The sequence below is a fragment of the Entelurus aequoreus genome, linkage group LG13 (assembly GCF_033978785.1).
Source record: "Entelurus aequoreus isolate RoL-2023_Sb linkage group LG13, RoL_Eaeq_v1.1, whole genome shotgun sequence".
Lineage (NCBI taxonomy): Eukaryota > Metazoa > Chordata > Actinopteri > Syngnathiformes > Syngnathidae > Entelurus > Entelurus aequoreus.
Window position 1 is genome coordinate 61,302,207 of NC_084743.1, and position 16,548 is coordinate 61,318,754.

Below are 16,548 nucleotides of genomic sequence, written 5' to 3' on the forward strand. Positions count from 1 at the left end.
GGAACGTGTCCAGTACAAAACTTAGTTTTAACCCTTTTTAACACGCAATAAAAGACTGAACTGACACACCATAAACTGAACACTAATGCCATCTAACGCAGGGGTGTCAAACTCATTTGAGCTCAGGAGCCGCACGGAGGAAAATCTATGCACACGGGCATTAAAACTAAAATATAAAGACAACTTCAGATTGTTTTCTTTATCTTACTTTGGCCAAAAATAGAACAAACACATTCTGAAAATATTACAATAAAAATATAGAAAAAAACACGGGCAGCGGTAAAGTTTAAATCCATGAAGGAAAGAAGAAAGTGAATGAATGTTTATAACTGAATAAATTTGCATATGCATAAAAATGTTATTTTGTTTAATTTTTTTTAATGAATTAACGATTATGACAACCTTTTTTCCAAAACACAATATAGAATAGAAGATATAACAGTATAATGCATACATTTATTAAAATGTATTGTGGGACCCCATTTTTATGACTTGATGGGGTCCCTGGGACCCCGTTTTGAAAATTCCTAGCCGATAAATGCTTTAAAATGTAATATCGGAAATTATCGGTTTCAAAATTATCGGTATCGGTTTCAAAAAGTAAAATGTATGACTTTTTAAAACGCCGCTGTGTACACGGACGTAGGGAGAAGTACAGAGCGCCAATAAACCTTAAAGGCACTGCCTTTGCGTGCCGGCCCAGTCACATAATATCTATGACTTTTCACACACACAAGTGAATGCAAGGCATACTTGGTCAACAGCCATACAGGTCACACTGAGGGTTGAAGTATAAACAACTTTAACACTGTTACAAATATGTGCCACACTGTGAACCCACACCAAACAAAAATGACAAACACATTTCGGGAGAACATCCGCACCGTAACACAACATAAACACAACACAACAAATACCCAGAACCCCTTGCAGCACTAACTCTTCCGGGACGCTACAATATACACCCCCCGCTATCCCCTACCCCCTACCTCAACCCCGCCCACCTCAACGTCCTCATGCTCTCTCAGGGAGAGCATGTCCCAAATTCCAAGCTGCTGTTTTGAGGCATGTTAAAAAAAAATAATGCACTTTGTGACTTCAATAATAAATATGGCAGTGCCCTGTTGGCATTTTTTTTTCCATAACTTGAGTTGATTTATTTTGGAAAACCTTGTTACATTGTTTAATGCATCCAGCTGGGCATCACAACAAAATTAGGCATAATAATGTGTTAATTCCACGACTGTAAATATCGGTATAGGTTGATATCGGAATCGGTAATTAGAGTTGGACAATATCGGAATATCGGATATCGGCGAAAAAGCCATTATCGGACATCTCTAGCCAACACTGATGGAGTATTGGTGCGTGCAAAACAGCAGCAGGCGTCTGTGGCCTGCAGGCCGGTTCTAATACTAATCAAATATCATCCCAGGGGCCAAAGATAATCCGGCCCACGGGCCTTGACTTTGACACCACTGATCTAAGGTCTTGGACTTGCGAATTTAATTTAAAAAACATGTCGTCATACTAAAAATTTTGACTCGGAAATGTGGTAATGAAACAAAACATCACAACTGGACAGCAGTTGTCATCAGCTCATTTTTAAATGTTGCAATACGAAAATATACTTAAATATCAAAACCATCCATTTTCCCCTCTGGGGGCAAGTGGAAGGCGGGGAACACCCCAGACAAGTCTTCACCTCATCCAGGGCCAACACAGATGGACAACATTCTTACTCACATTCACACACTAAGGTCATTTTAGTGTTGCCAAAACAATTCATATTCACTAACACACACACAAACGTACCGATTCCAAGGTACCGGGAAATGGTACTGTATCGATTGTAATGTGAACGGTACCCAACCCCACTCTCAACAGTTCACACACGCCGTTACCGTGCGGGAACATACATGAATATTTAAGAAGAACACTTTTCAAGCGTAAAATATACACGGAGAATGTCTGCAACTTGTGGACGACACGGCATAAAGCAGACAATAATAATATTAATTATTAATACTGTGTATATTGCAACATTTTCTCATTACATTACACCTGTTTAATCTGTTTGCTTTGTTTGTTTTCCTTTTGTAAAAGTATTTTTTAAAATCTAAAACAACGTATCACAAAAGTATCACCTCAGAAAACAGTACCACCATAATGACCAACAATAAAATACAGTAACATAGTAGGCCTAAATATTCATTAAAAACAAGGCAAAAGGTTTTATTTCAACATTTATATTGAATATTTTTGGCCACTAACATATTTAATTACCGTATTTTCCAGACTATATAGCGCACCGATATTAGGGCTGCAACTAACGATTAATTTGATAATCGATTAATGTGTCGATTATTACTTCGATTAATCGATTAATAATCGGATAAAAGAGACAAACTACATTTCTATCCTATCCAGTATTTTATTGAAAAAAAACAGCATACTGGTACCATACTTATTTTGATTATTGTTTCTCAGCTGTTTGTAAATGTTGCAGTTTATAAATAAAGGTTTATTAAAAAAATAATAATAATAAAAAATAATTAAAAAAAAAACAACAAAAAAAACCTCTGCGCATGCGCATAGCATAGATCCAACGAATCGATGACTAAATTAATCGGCAACTATTTTAATAATCGATTTTATTCGATTAGTTGTTGAACTCGTCCAAAAGATGGCACAATAGCACAAACAATAACACATTTTTTTGTGTTAGCTTATTAGCTAATGCTAACGAGGCTCGCTTGATCACATTACGATAGCACCTACAAATATGCATGAAAACACTCCTATAGACATAATACATGGGACAGTTTAAGTGTAAATTGTTTTAGTTATATTATAAAACTTACAAAAGTTGCTTGAAGCGATCAATAAGGAATCCATACAAGCAGAAATGCTATGGATGGCTAAAAGACGGAACGGCACTTCTACTTCCGTCGGAAAGCACTAATAAGGAGGGGCACGGCAGAAACTGTCCAAAAGATGGCGCCATAGCACGTACAATAACACACCTTTTCAGTGTGTTTGCTTGTTTTTTTTTGTGTTAGCATATTAGCTAATGCTAATGGCACTCGCTAGATTACATTACCATAGCATGTACAAATATGCATGAAAACACTCTTATAGACATAATACATGGGACAGTTTTAAGAAGTATAAACAATTTTAGTTGTATTGTAAAACTTTCAAACGTTGCTTGAAGCAATGAATGAGGAATCCATACGAATAGGACCGGTATGGATGGCTATAAGACGGGACGGCACTTCTACTTCCGGCTGAAAGCACTATTAAGGAGGGCACTGCAAAAACTGCAGTGAGCGAACTCGTCCAAAAGATGGCACAATAGCACAAACAATAACAAACCTGTTAGTGTATTTGCTTTATTTTTTTGTGTTAGCTTATTAGCTAATGCTAACAACGCTCGCTTGATCACATTACGATAGCATGTACAAATATGCATGAAAACACTCCTACATACATGATACATGGGACACTTTAAGAAGTGTAAACATTTTTAGTTATATTATAAAACTTACAAACGTTGCTTGAAGCGATGAATAAGGAATCCATACAAGCAGAAACGCTATGGATGGCTAAAAGACGGAACGGCACTTCTACTTCCGTCTGAAAGCACTAATAAGGAGGTGCACGGCAGAAACTGTCCAAAAGATGGCACCTATATAGTTACCTAAAAATAACTGCATTTTAGGGAAGGGTATAGCAATTATTTTGTTTTATAAATATAAAAATATTGTAGTAAAATCTTCTAAACATTTTTTTTCTCGACTGTTTTTATTCAAACATTTTTTTTTAAACAATAAGTAATCTAAAGAGAAAATATTTTTGAGACTTGTAATTTGCATTTGCAACACTGGGTTATTGTTGTACTGTAAGTGACGAAATATGAATAATTGATAAAAAAAAAAAGCAAAATGAAAAACATTGCATTTTAAATAATTCATGTTGTTTCTTTTCCATTTAGATTATTTGACTGATTTATGACTTTCTGTATTGTTTGTTATTGACAATAATTACCACATGTGTGAGTATACAGGATGATGTTATCACGAGCCTCAATCAGCTTCCATTATTACCAGTCTGGCTAAAAATAAACTAGAGTGATCTCATATCAACCAGCTATGGATGGCTAAAAGACGGAACGGCACTTGTACTTCCGTCTGAAAGCACTAATAAGGAGGGGCACGGCAGAAACTGTCCAAAAGATGGCACCATAGCACAAACAATAACACACCTTTTCAGTGTATTTGTTTGTTTTGTTTTAAACTAGCATAATGGCCGTCAGTGAAGAAAAATCTATAAATTAGCCACACCGTTTTAAAAGCCGCAGGGTTCAAAACATAGGGAAAAAGTAGCAGTTTATAATCCGGAATTTACGGTAAGTGATTATTTAGCGTACCGCTAGATTGAGCTGGTACCAGTAGTGGTATGCGTACCACGGTCTAAGAATCACTGGTTTAAAAAAATGAGCTGCGGGCCGCACTTTGGAAACCCCCGCTGTAGGAGATGACAGATTAGGGCAAATACGGTTCAGAGAAACATGAAAAACACAGCAGGCGATATTATTGATGACCACACGAGAAAGCCCCCATTGCGTCTAACACACAGGCCTGCACTTAAAGACCGAGGTCAAGTACTCATCCTACACCTTGGTACCGTAGAGCTCGCATCCACTGGGACAATACCGGCAAACATAAGTAAATAACGCCGACACAATCAGGGCATCCATTCCCTCTACAAAGAGTTGTAAAAGGAGAGAGCAGCGCTATGAAATGACACGGCATAAAAAAGAAGTGACCCACATTTAAACGGCACGCAGGCTTGAAAAGATGGAGGACGCGCACACACAGCAGCCGGCGTCCTGCACCTCCACATCAGCACCCACTCCCACTCACCTTCTTGTCCCTTCTCCACAGCCTGAGACAGCAGAAGCTCCACAAAAACAAGTCCCCCACCATGACGGCCACCGAGAGCCGGCGTCTCCGTGCGGCTCTATTTCATTCTAACGAGAAGGCACGCTCCACATACTACACACGCACACGCTACACACACACACACAGGACATGCAGCGGTCACTGTGGTAGAGCGAGGAGGGCGGGAGGCAAGCGAACACACGCCTCTGCAGCTGAGCTCATCCCCTCCTGTCTGCCCTCCCACACACGCCTCCTCTCCTACTTTAGCAATGACCTCATCGCTTCCTGTTTGGCCCCGCCCCCTCTCCAAACACACACACACTCCCCCGGGTCATCAGCTAATTCTTGTATTCGTCATTTTTAATCTTCTTAAAGGCACACTTCCACCAATTAACACTCATAAGGAAACACTATTTTCATGTATTAATTATTATCCAATAGCGCTGTGCGTGAGTGACGGGGAGAAAACCTCTGGCTTGATTGGGGATAAGCCATTTGGCGTCGGCTATTTGGTCTGCATGTATGCATCTATAAATTCCCAAGATATGTATGATGACTCTGGGGAAAAAAAATGGTGTTTTGTATTTAGGTCATTACGGTAATTTATGGAGGTACTTGGCTGTGATCTAAAGAAGAACAATATTAGTTATGGGAGGTTGACTTAATCTACTCCAGTGATTCTCACACTGTGAATCACTCAAATGATTAGTGTTTTATTTTCCTATATTCAAACACAGTGTTACTGTTCAAATTGTGTGTAATGTTACAGTGGCCAAAATTATTAGATATACTTGTTAAATAAAACCTATTTTAGTGAGTACTTAGGCCTGCTATGCTGCGGTTTTTTAATGTTGGTCATTATAGTGGTAAGGCAGCACGGTGGCAGAGGGGTTAGTGCGTCTGCCTCACAATACGAAGGTCCTGAGTAGTCGTGAGTTCAATCCCAGCCTCGGGATCTTTCTGTGTGGAGTTTGCATGTTCTCCCCGTGACTGCGTGGGTTCCCTCCGGGTACTCCGGCTTCCTCCCACCTCCAAAGACATGCACCTGGGGATAGGTTGATTGGCAACACTAAATTGGCCCTAGTGTGTGAATGTGAGTGTGAATGTTGTCTGTCTATCTGTGTTGGCCCTGTGATGAGGTGGCGACTTGTCCAGGGTGCACCCCGCCTTCCGCCCGATTGTAGCTGAGATAGGCTCCAGCGCCCCCCGCGACCCCGAAGGGAGTAAGCGGTAGAAAATGGATGGATGGATGGATTATGGTGGTACTTGGTGAACAAAGTTTTGAGCTACTCAAACAGGACTTTAGCAGATTTACAGATACATTTTGCCATATTAGGGCTGGGTGATTAATCGAAAATTAATTAAAACAAATATTTAGCACAATACATTTTTTAAATTGTATTTTGTATTTTTTCTACTAACAGACAGCACCCCTTAACCTCTTAAGGCCCAAGCTGTCAAGACGTGGACTATGGGTTGTTTTGTTTTCCCGGAATGCAAAGGAAAGTTGGTGCGGGCAAGGCGTGAATGTAAGTACATATTTTATTTTAAAGACTTCAAAAAAGGAAGCAAACAAAAGGCGCGCACAATGGCGGAGAACAAACTTGACCAATGAAACAAAACTTGCACAAAGGCAGAAACTTTGACCAATAAACAAAAACTTACTTGGCATGGAACTATGGTAGCATGAAGACAAACAGAGGTAGCACGGGTGTCAGAAGAAGCATGGTATGATAGGATAATGTCACCAGGACGATCAGCAGAAACAGACAGGCTTACATAGCAATGACATGATTAGTGACAGGTGTGCGAGTGCAAAGCGTGAGACAGGTGCGTGACATGACAGGTGAAAACTAATGGGTTGCTATGGTGATAATGGGTTGCTATGGTGACAAAACAAACAAGAGTGCACAAAGAGTCCAAAAACAAAACCGAACATGACTAAAACAAACACATGATCAACAGACATGACACAAGCTGTTTGTTTACATGATTTTTTTAATCTCTCTTTGCTATTTGGGCTTATTGGACCCTAATTAGAATAAAAACTAAGAATCATATTTTGATATGTACTTAGTCCATAAGTAACAAACGTGTACTTCATGTTTAGTAACATGCTAATTCTTATTTTTACACTTTTTTTTTTTCCAAATTCCATTGTATGTTATACTCTTCTGACACCACCAGATGGCAGTATAAGTGCCATAAGACCCCAATTCAGTAGTGTACACAATTTTGAAAATAAGAGCTAAAAGGTGCTGTCCACGCATGTGGCCACTAAGCCTTTTTAAAATACAATACTAGTAGTGTAGTTACACGACAGAAAGCCAGGGGTCGCAATGCCTGAAGGCTGCCAGAAAAGCAGCAGAAATAGTAGTCGCGTGACGCCAGGGATGGATACCTCGTTTTGTCCTTTTATACTTACCGACTGAAGTCTGTTCGTACTACAGATTCATGTAAAATCATCGATGCCTTTGTTGCACCTGCAATAACTCTGTCTGAAGTACTTGGTTGAGAAACAATCAGTCAAGTATGTTACAAATTTCCATGCCAACAAAGCAAGAAGAGGGCGCTGAAAAGTCGAGTAAGGTTCCACTTTTCAAAATGCGCAAGCTTGATGCTAATTCACATTGGATTTACCATAAACATGCTATCGATTAGCATTAGCCATTTCTACATTTCTAAATTTAATAATGAATACTACAACTACCGTATTTCCTTGAATAGCCGCAGGGGCGCTAATTAATTTAAAACCTCTTCTCACTCCTGCGGTTACCAAAACCATGCGGAATGAGCAAGCATGCTCTAATTATTTTAAAACCTCTTCTCACTCCGGCGCATACCTTATCATGAAAAACACATTTAATAAAAAAAACGTTATTATGATCTTACCTTTACTTGTAGATGGGTCCATGTGCAGCTGCTTCTGATCAAAGGCAGTCTTTCTCATCTTTCTTCAATTTTAAAAGTCTCTGGAGACATTCCTTTAATTATTACCTCCTGCTTCGATTGAAAGTCCAGTTTAGAAAACGGTTTTATTTTAGATATGTAATCCTCCATGTTAAAAGTGCAAGCAAACAATTGCTGCATGCTTGCTGCTTGTTGTCTTCTTCTGCAGTACCTGTCTCCTGCAGTACTGGTAGTCGCAAGAAGGATCACTAGCGCCCTCTACCACCTGGAGGCGGGAGTCATTTAATGACTCATATTTGACCCGGCGGAAGTGCCAAGCATGCGCTAATTATTTTGCGAAACGAGTTTGACCCGGCTGTAATTCTAGGCAGGCGAATACTATATTCCCGGCGCCAATTCAAGGAAATACGGTAATATAACAAGGGTACCAATTTTTTATTTTTTTTTACAATAACTCGATGTAAAAACCATTGTTCATTTTACGTTATAATTCTGACTACTGAGCTGCCAGTTTTTCTTTTTATCGTAAAATGTGTTTTTTGTTTTTTTTACAGTATCGTTTGTGTTAAAAATTATGAAAAAACATAACGCCTTCACAAACAAAGTTCAGTTTTCATAGATAATGTCAGAGGGGTATTGATTTGAAAAAAGTTACTAATAATTTACTCATACTTTCAACGGTTTCTGTTGTTTAGATCAGTGTTTTTCAACCTTTTTTGAGCCAATGCGCATTTTTTTAATTAAAAATCACACCACCAGCAGAAATAATTAATAAATGAAACTCAGTAGACAATAAAAAGTCCCTGTCGCAATTGTTGGATATGAATTCAAACCATAACCAAGCATGCATCACTAAAGCTCTTGTCTCAAAGTAGGTGTACTGTCACGACCTGTCACATCACGCTGTGACTTATTTTGACTTTTTTGTTGTTTTCCCGTGTGTAGTGTTTTAGTTCTTGTCTTGCGCTCCTATTTTGGTGCAGTTTCATGTCTTCCTTTGAGCGCTATTCCCCGCACCTGCTTTGTTTTAGCGATCACAAATATTTAAGTTGTTGCTATCTTTTTTTGCGTGGACATTGTTGTCATGTCATGTTCGGATGTACTTTGTGGACACCGTCTCTGCTCCACACGCTGTAAGTTTTTGCTGTCGTCCAGCATTCTGTTTTTGTTTACTTTGTAGCCAGTTCCGTTTTAGTTTCGTTCTCCATAGCCATCCCTAAGCTTTAATGTCTTTTCTTAGGGGCACTCACCTTTTGTTTATTTTTGGTTTAAGCATTAGACACCTTTTTACCTGCACGCTGCCTCCCGCTGTCGTCTGCATATTGTGATCACGACAAACTATCGTCGTTGTTCCCGACATCTACAAAGCAATTAGCTACCGGCTTCCGCCTACTGATATGGTATGGTATAACACGGTTACTCTGCCGAGCTCTCGACAGCACCGACACTCAACAACGGCACATTATTTGCAGATTATAATTACTGGTTTGCAAAATATATTTTTAACCCAAATAGGTGAAACTGCATAATCTCTCACGGCACACTAGTGTGTGGTTGAAAAACACTGGTTTAGATCATGTGGGGCTCCACCTAGTGGTACGCCAAAGAACCACTTAATTAAATACTCAAACACAGTGTTACTGTTCAAACTGTGTGGAATGTTACAGTGGCCAAAAATATAAAACGTACTTGTTAAATAAAACCTTTTGAATTCCTATTAATGAATATTCAAGCATACTGTACTTTAATGTCGTGCATTATGGTGGTACTTGGAGAACAAAGTTTGAGAACCACTGAATGAGATATTTTACTGCAGTCAAAAAAACGCAATAATAAACTTGACATGACTTTATCATTTCTCACGGAAGCAGAAGTTGCGATGCAGCTTGTGTCAAATATTTTATCGTTTAGAGGAGCAGATATTGAAATAAAGAGGAAGTAGAAGGAGGGAAGTCTCAATGGCAGGAATTCACCTTGTTAGAAAAGCGAAAGAGAGCGGTAAAGTCACGGTGTCGACGGGCCGTATCGATGATGTCATCGGACATGTGATATACAACGCGTGCGACCCGTTAATCTGGTTAACGCCTTCCTTCCTCTCTGCTGCTGTGTCACTCCCACGCCGGCTCAGTCGCGCTTTTCCTGGTGGTCACGCGCTGTCCTGACTCCTCGGCCCCCCCAGGCCTTGACGGGCGGGGTATTAATAGGCGGCCAGACACTCGTTGCACGTCGCTTGTGCGGCGCGCAAGGGATGCTGGGAATTCATAAATAAATGACGGCGTATGAGGTTTAACCCACAGTCATATGAATTATTTCATAGGACATGTCATACGTTCACAACTTTGTTACAGCGCTGTGTGAAGTGAAACTGCCACAATAGGGAATGTTCCGACAAGTTGACATGGTCGTGGATTCCTCAGAAAAGAGGAAATGCTAAAAAAAAAAAAAAAAAAATTTACTCATATGACCTAAAATATCTGCTTAATAATATTATTAAAGGCCTACTGAAATGAATTTTTTTTATTTAAACGGGGATAGCAGATCTATTCTATGTGTCATACTTGATCATTTCACGATATTGCCATATTTTTGCTGAAAGGATTTAGTATAGAACAACGACGATAAAGATTGCAACTTTTGGTGTCTGATAAAAAAAAGGCTTGCCCCTACCGGAAGTAGCGTGACGTAGCGTGACGTAGTCAGTTGAACATATACGCAAAGTTCCCTATTGTTTACAATGATGGCCGCATGAAGTGAGAGAGATTCGGACCGAGAAAGCGACAATTTCCCCATTAATTTGAGCGAGGATGAAAGATTTGTGGATGAGTAAAGTGCAAGTGAAGGACTAGTGGGGAGTTGAAGCTATTCAGATAGGGAAGATGCTGTGAGAGCCGGGGGTGACCTGATATTCAGCTGGGAATGACTACAACAGTAAATAAACACAAGACATATATATACTCTATTAGCCACAACACAACCAGGCTTATATTTAATATGCCACAAATTAATCCTGCATAAAAACACCTGCGTGTTTGTTACGCTAGCTCCTAGCTCCTCTGCTAGCTCCTAGCTCCATAGAACACGCCAATACAATTCAAACACCTGATCAACACACACAATCACTCAGCCCAAAAGACCGTTCACCTAACCCAAGGTTCATAAAGCTTATATATTTTAAAAAAGTTACGTACATACGCAAAAAAAAGTTGCGCACATACGGTCAAGCGATCAAATGTTTAGAAGCCAAAGCTGCATACTCACAGTAGCACGTCTGCGTCTTTGTCATCCAAATCAAAGTAATCCTGGTAAGAGTCTGTGTTGTCCCAGTTCTCTACAGGCGTCTGTGTATCGAAGTCAAAAGTCCTCCTGGTTAGAGTCTCTGTTATCCGAGTTCTTCCATCTTGACTGCATCTTTCGGGAATGTAAACAAAGAAGCGCCGGCTGTGTACTGTTGTTGCTGACTACGTTCGAAAAATACGTCCATTTCGCACCGACAACTTTCTTCTTTGCTTGCTCAGCTTCCTTCTCCATAATGCAATGAACATGATTGCAACAGATTCACGAACACAGATGTCCAGAATACTGTGGAATTATGAAATGAAAACAGAGCTTTTTCGTATTGGCTTCAATGTGGAAGGCATACCCGTGTTCGCCGGGCCACGTCACGCGCATACGTCATCCTCAGAGGCGTTTCGAACTGGAAGTTTAGCGGCAAATTTAAAATGTCACTTTATAAGTTAACCCGGCCGTATTGGCATGTGTTATAATGTTAAGATTTCATCATTGATATATAAACTATCAGACTGCGTGGTCGGTAGTAGTGGCTTTCAGTAGGCCTTTAATGTCATTATCATGGCGATCTGGGATGACCAATGTTCCTTCTAATTTTTCATGTGTGAGCAAACGCAAAAACTCCCTGAGCATTCAGTGGAGCCCATGTGAGCAACATCAGACGTGCACACTGTGGCTACATCAGCAGCACACCTGTCCCAAACCTGACTTAATAACAAGTTACATCTCCATCCATCCATCCATTTTCTACCGCTTGTCCCTTTCGGGATCGCGGGGGGTGCTGGAGCCTATCTCAGCTGCATTCGGGCGGAAGGCGGTGTACACCCTGGACAAGTCCCCACCTCATCGCAGGGCCAACACAGATCGACAAACAACATTCTCTTATTATTATAATCAAATGACAGCAGTCATTTCCATGAGGTTATTTTCTAATATAAGTGTTTAGGCCCACTTACCATGACAATAACAAAAAATGTTGTTTTTCATGAACTGTGTACTTGTATTGTTTGTCTGGGTGGAGGTCCTGCTTTGGAAATAGTTTGTACCCCTTTCAGACATTGCATTTAGTTCCCATTAAAACATTCACATGTTGCACAATGAGATGTAAGCAGGGGATCATGTGTACATTCCTGCAACTTTCTGTTTGTAAAAAATATATTTTTATTAATATTTATTTAATATACTAACAGCATTTCATGATTAATATTTATAAATTAAGATTCCTAATAAATGACACTAGAATAAGCACACATTTGATTGGTAAATCATAGTGTAACGACCTGGAATTACACTTTACGTGTGGTGTTGGGAGTTGTCCGACTTTTTGTGTGGCTGTAAACGCATCACTGGCTAAGTGCCATATGTGCATGTGTTGGCGCAAGTGAGAAAGGGCGAGCGGCTGCTGTCGCTATAACAAAGTTGGTTTTGGTCTGGTTTGTACTGCAGAAAATGACCACTTTTGCTAGATATAATTTTTTTACTAATGTTTTGGTGATGTGTTTATGGCCAACAATAAAGAGTTTTGCTCAGTAAAGTGATGGATGGAATTCATGTCCTCAAAGCGTCTCGACAGACGTTACAATATTTGAACGATGATGACGAAAACTGTTTTTTTCTGTCGTGTCGAAAATTGTTATGCGCTTATTTTTTTATTTGATTTTGTGCATGGCATAGATTTGCCGTGCGCAGAGGACGCTTGAGCAGTGCGCAATTGCACAGACGCGCACCTTAGAGGGAACATTGGGGATGACTAATTGTAGTTTAGAGCAGTGGTCCCCAACCACCGGTCCGGGGACCGGTACTGGTCCGTGACGCATTTGCTACCGGGCCGCAGAGAAACATTAAATAATTTATAAAGGACTGCATTTTCTCCCACTTAACTTTGGCCTGTCCCACTAGACCAGGGGTGTCAAACTTGTTTTCATTGAGGGCCACACTGCAGTCATGGCTGCCATGAGAGGGCCGCTTGTAACAGTAAATAATTAATGACTTTGCCTATGAATTAAAAAACAATTTTTTAAATTCTTACGTAAAGTGTAAAAAAAATCTGCAGATTTTCAACTGTTTTTTACTTTTACTGTAAAATATATGGTGTTTTTTATTTATTTATTATTATTATTTTTTACAACATATTATTGTAAATAGAAATACAGTACCGCTGTTTAATTTTATTTTGGCAACTCAGCTGCCAGTTTTTTTACCATAATAAAATGTGCTACCATAAAATCATCAACCGTGGATTTTACAGTAAAAAAAAAGAAACAAACTGACAGCTCAGTCGACATAATTTTACTGTAAAAATTTTACTGGTCATTTTGTTTCAACTTACAGTAATATGCTGTAAAAAAAAAAACTCCCTAAATTTTACAGTAAAATCTATTGGTAATTTTTATAGTGTACAATTTGATGGATAACTTGCTTTGAAATCATAAGCTAAGCAGATATTTAAGTATTTATTTGGATTTTGACCAACAAAGTTAGATAATATAATATTTGTTGCAATATTGGACACAATTTTTCCCCCCCTGTCAAACTAGAAAAAAAAAACCCTAAACACTGTTAGTAAGGAAAATAAGAAAGAAAATATAAGGTATTTTATTGACACATTATTTCCAGGCCATATAAAATGATGTGGAGGGCCAGATCTGGCTTTTTCATGCATTAAATTTTGCTGTATTTGTATCTGGCACAAGTGGAAAGTCGGTGCCTGAAAATAATGCCAACATTAAACCGGTCCGTGGTGCAAAAAAGGTTGGGGACCTCTGGTTTAGATAATGGACAAGCAGCGATATATTGTTTAGATGTAACTACTGTAAATAGAAACGAGGCCCAACTGTAAAAAAAAAGAAAGAAAAGTGTGTGTCATTTTTGTATTTGTTCATCAGTTTGTGGGGTGTGTAGGAGTTTCACATAACTTTATCTGTCACAGTATTTGTCATGATGACTGTATCAGAAAAACACACATTTAAAACAGATTCACAGTTTACACTAAAATAACTAAGTGAAATCAGCATGTTTGAAATGTGCCCATTTTCACTGTATTGTGCTAACAAAGATCAATCGCAGGACACAATTCTATATATTTAACATACTGTATGTATGTTATGACTTATGATGGACTTCTAGTCTTGTTTTCATGGCGATTTCAACACCTCCAAATTTGTTAATGAAAACTACAACCAAGATGCACGTTACAATCAAACAACTGGTGTGTAATAAGTACAATACGTACAGTATTTACACTTTTTAGGGAGCAACAAAAGACTAGACGGCAAAGACCGAACTGACTAGTAAACACACCATAAACAATACACTACGGCCATCTAACGTTTTGGACTTGCAACTGCAATTGGGACTCAGAAACAATGTTTATTAACACACACTTAAGTAACAAAAACTGGTACCGTTGAGTAGATTCCCAGGTACCGGGAACTGGTACCGTATCGGTTCAAACGTGAACGGTACCTATCCCTAGGTACATGTCCAGAATGGTACTATTGGCCCGACATACTTTATTACAATGTTTTCAGTCATTATATCATTCGATTGTGATATTCCCGCAATGTTGCGTTCACTGTCTGATGACATCACCATATTATTGTCCAATGCATTCATCACATAACCATACTTTATTAGTAACAGTTTTTCAACAATCAAAAACAAATGTGTCTTCGTGTTATCAGCCATTACTCACAGATTCCGTAAGACACAAAAGTACCTGACACCCACTGTTCACTTCTCATATCTGAAATTTTCCATTGTTAGTTTCCTAGCAAAGTTTCCCTGCTTTGACCGCACATTTTTATACCGTACGTGTTGGTGTAACTCCCACTACACTAGAAAGTGAAATCAAAACTATAGAACAGGCTGCCTCTGTTTTGTCCTCTCAACATTCTTTTAGTTTTACCTATGAAACAGTTGGGAGTTTAGTTGTACTATAAATATAGTAGTCATTTATTGTATTCTTCACATTATCATTCTGAATTAGTATTATTCTCTTAGAACTAGCCTCTATGGCTGAAAACTACATCACCGTATAAGTGTTCTATATCGGTCGATATCGATAATTATTTATATTTTTTAGGGTCTATGGTGAAAAATATATTAAATGTTAACATTTTTATTTCAAATGTAACCTTCCTCTGATTAGAGTCCCCTTAGCTATCAAGGCAGAAAGGAAAGGAAATGTCAACACAAGCATGGAAAACACTCAATGTAAACAAAATTGTAAAATCACATTAAAACACTCAACAATAAGCTCTTAAAATGAAGGTGCGAAAATAAGGAATATGTAAGAAATGCTTAATAAAGTGTAACAAAATAGTGCAAAGTGTACACATGTAAACATAGAGAAAGCTGAGAAGAACTATTTACTACAGGTTTAGTGGCAGGAAGTTACATCTGTGCTCTAAAGGGTGGATGCGGCTAAGGTGGGTGACCACATTAGTCTGACTACGGTCCCTTTTTTGAAGAAAATCCTAAAAACTGCCATACTGTCTAGGTGACTTTTCCTCTTTTTTACTTTCTCTTCTCACTTCATGCAAAGAATCAACCGCCAGACAACACGATTGCGCAACCAAACTTGATAGTTGATACTGTTACCTGATTGGCTGTTAGTGTGTCACTCCCACTGATCAGTGATCACTTCCTGTGTTGCTCGGTTACCAGAGAGCGAGTGCCTTTGTTCATGCAACCAACCTTGCTTCCATACTTCCGTTTCTTTCTCCGACGAGGAAGAACAATTTTTTTTAATTGATAAGGTGTCTATCGCGGTATATATTTATATCATTTTATCGCCCAGCCCAAATTCTTATTTATATCCCTTGCATGATCAATGATTACTTTGTGATATGTACAAGGCACAGCAGTTGTCAGGATTCTCACTGACAGTTGGGTTATGTTTCTGAGCGCTTGTTTCCCTCACCTGTACCTGAGTGGCAGTCTGGCACACCTGGTGGCGATTGCCAACCAGGCTCCTATTTATACCTGCCTCTCCCTCCAGTCAGGGCTGGAGTATTACTAGCTGTATGTTGTGGACTGTGAGCTCTTCCTATGAGGGGCCGTTAGGGACATTATTCAGAATTACCTCCTACATACACTATTGAAATGCTCTCACATAAACAACTGAAATGTTTTTCTCTCACACACACTACTGAAACACTCTCATACACACTACTGAAACATTCTTATACACACTACTGAAACACTCTCATACACACTACTGAAACACTCTTATACACACTACTGAAACACTCTCATACACACTACTAAAACACTCTTATACACTACTGAAATGCTCTCACATAAACAACTGAAATGTTTTTCTCTCACACACACTACTGAAACACTCTTATACACACTACTGAAACATTCTTATACACACTACTGAAACACTCTTATACAC

At 39.1% G+C, this 16,548-nt stretch overlaps 1 protein-coding gene and 1 long non-coding RNA gene across 6 annotated transcripts in view; one reads left to right on the plus strand and one right to left on the minus strand.

Moving 5' to 3' along the window:
- LOC133663566 (uncharacterized) overlaps positions 1 to 16,548 on the plus strand; it is a 136,075-nt gene that overhangs the window by 37,867 nt on the left and 81,660 nt on the right. The gene's annotated exons all lie outside the window — the stretch shown is intronic.
- The window catches only part of limk1a (LIM domain kinase 1a), a 111,864-nt gene that overhangs the window by 31,021 nt on the left and 64,295 nt on the right, over positions 1 to 16,548 (minus strand). Inside the window, exon 1 of one of the 3 annotated variants that reach the window (XM_062068126.1) lies at positions 4,929 to 5,109. The exons of the other annotated variants lie outside the window; for them this stretch is intronic. Coding sequence (XP_061924110.1) covers positions 4,929 to 4,991 — 63 coding nt within the window. The 5' untranslated portion in view covers positions 4,992 to 5,109. Of the gene's footprint in view, positions 1 to 4,928; positions 5,110 to 16,548 lie in introns of those variants that run through there. 3 annotated transcript variants of the gene reach the window in all.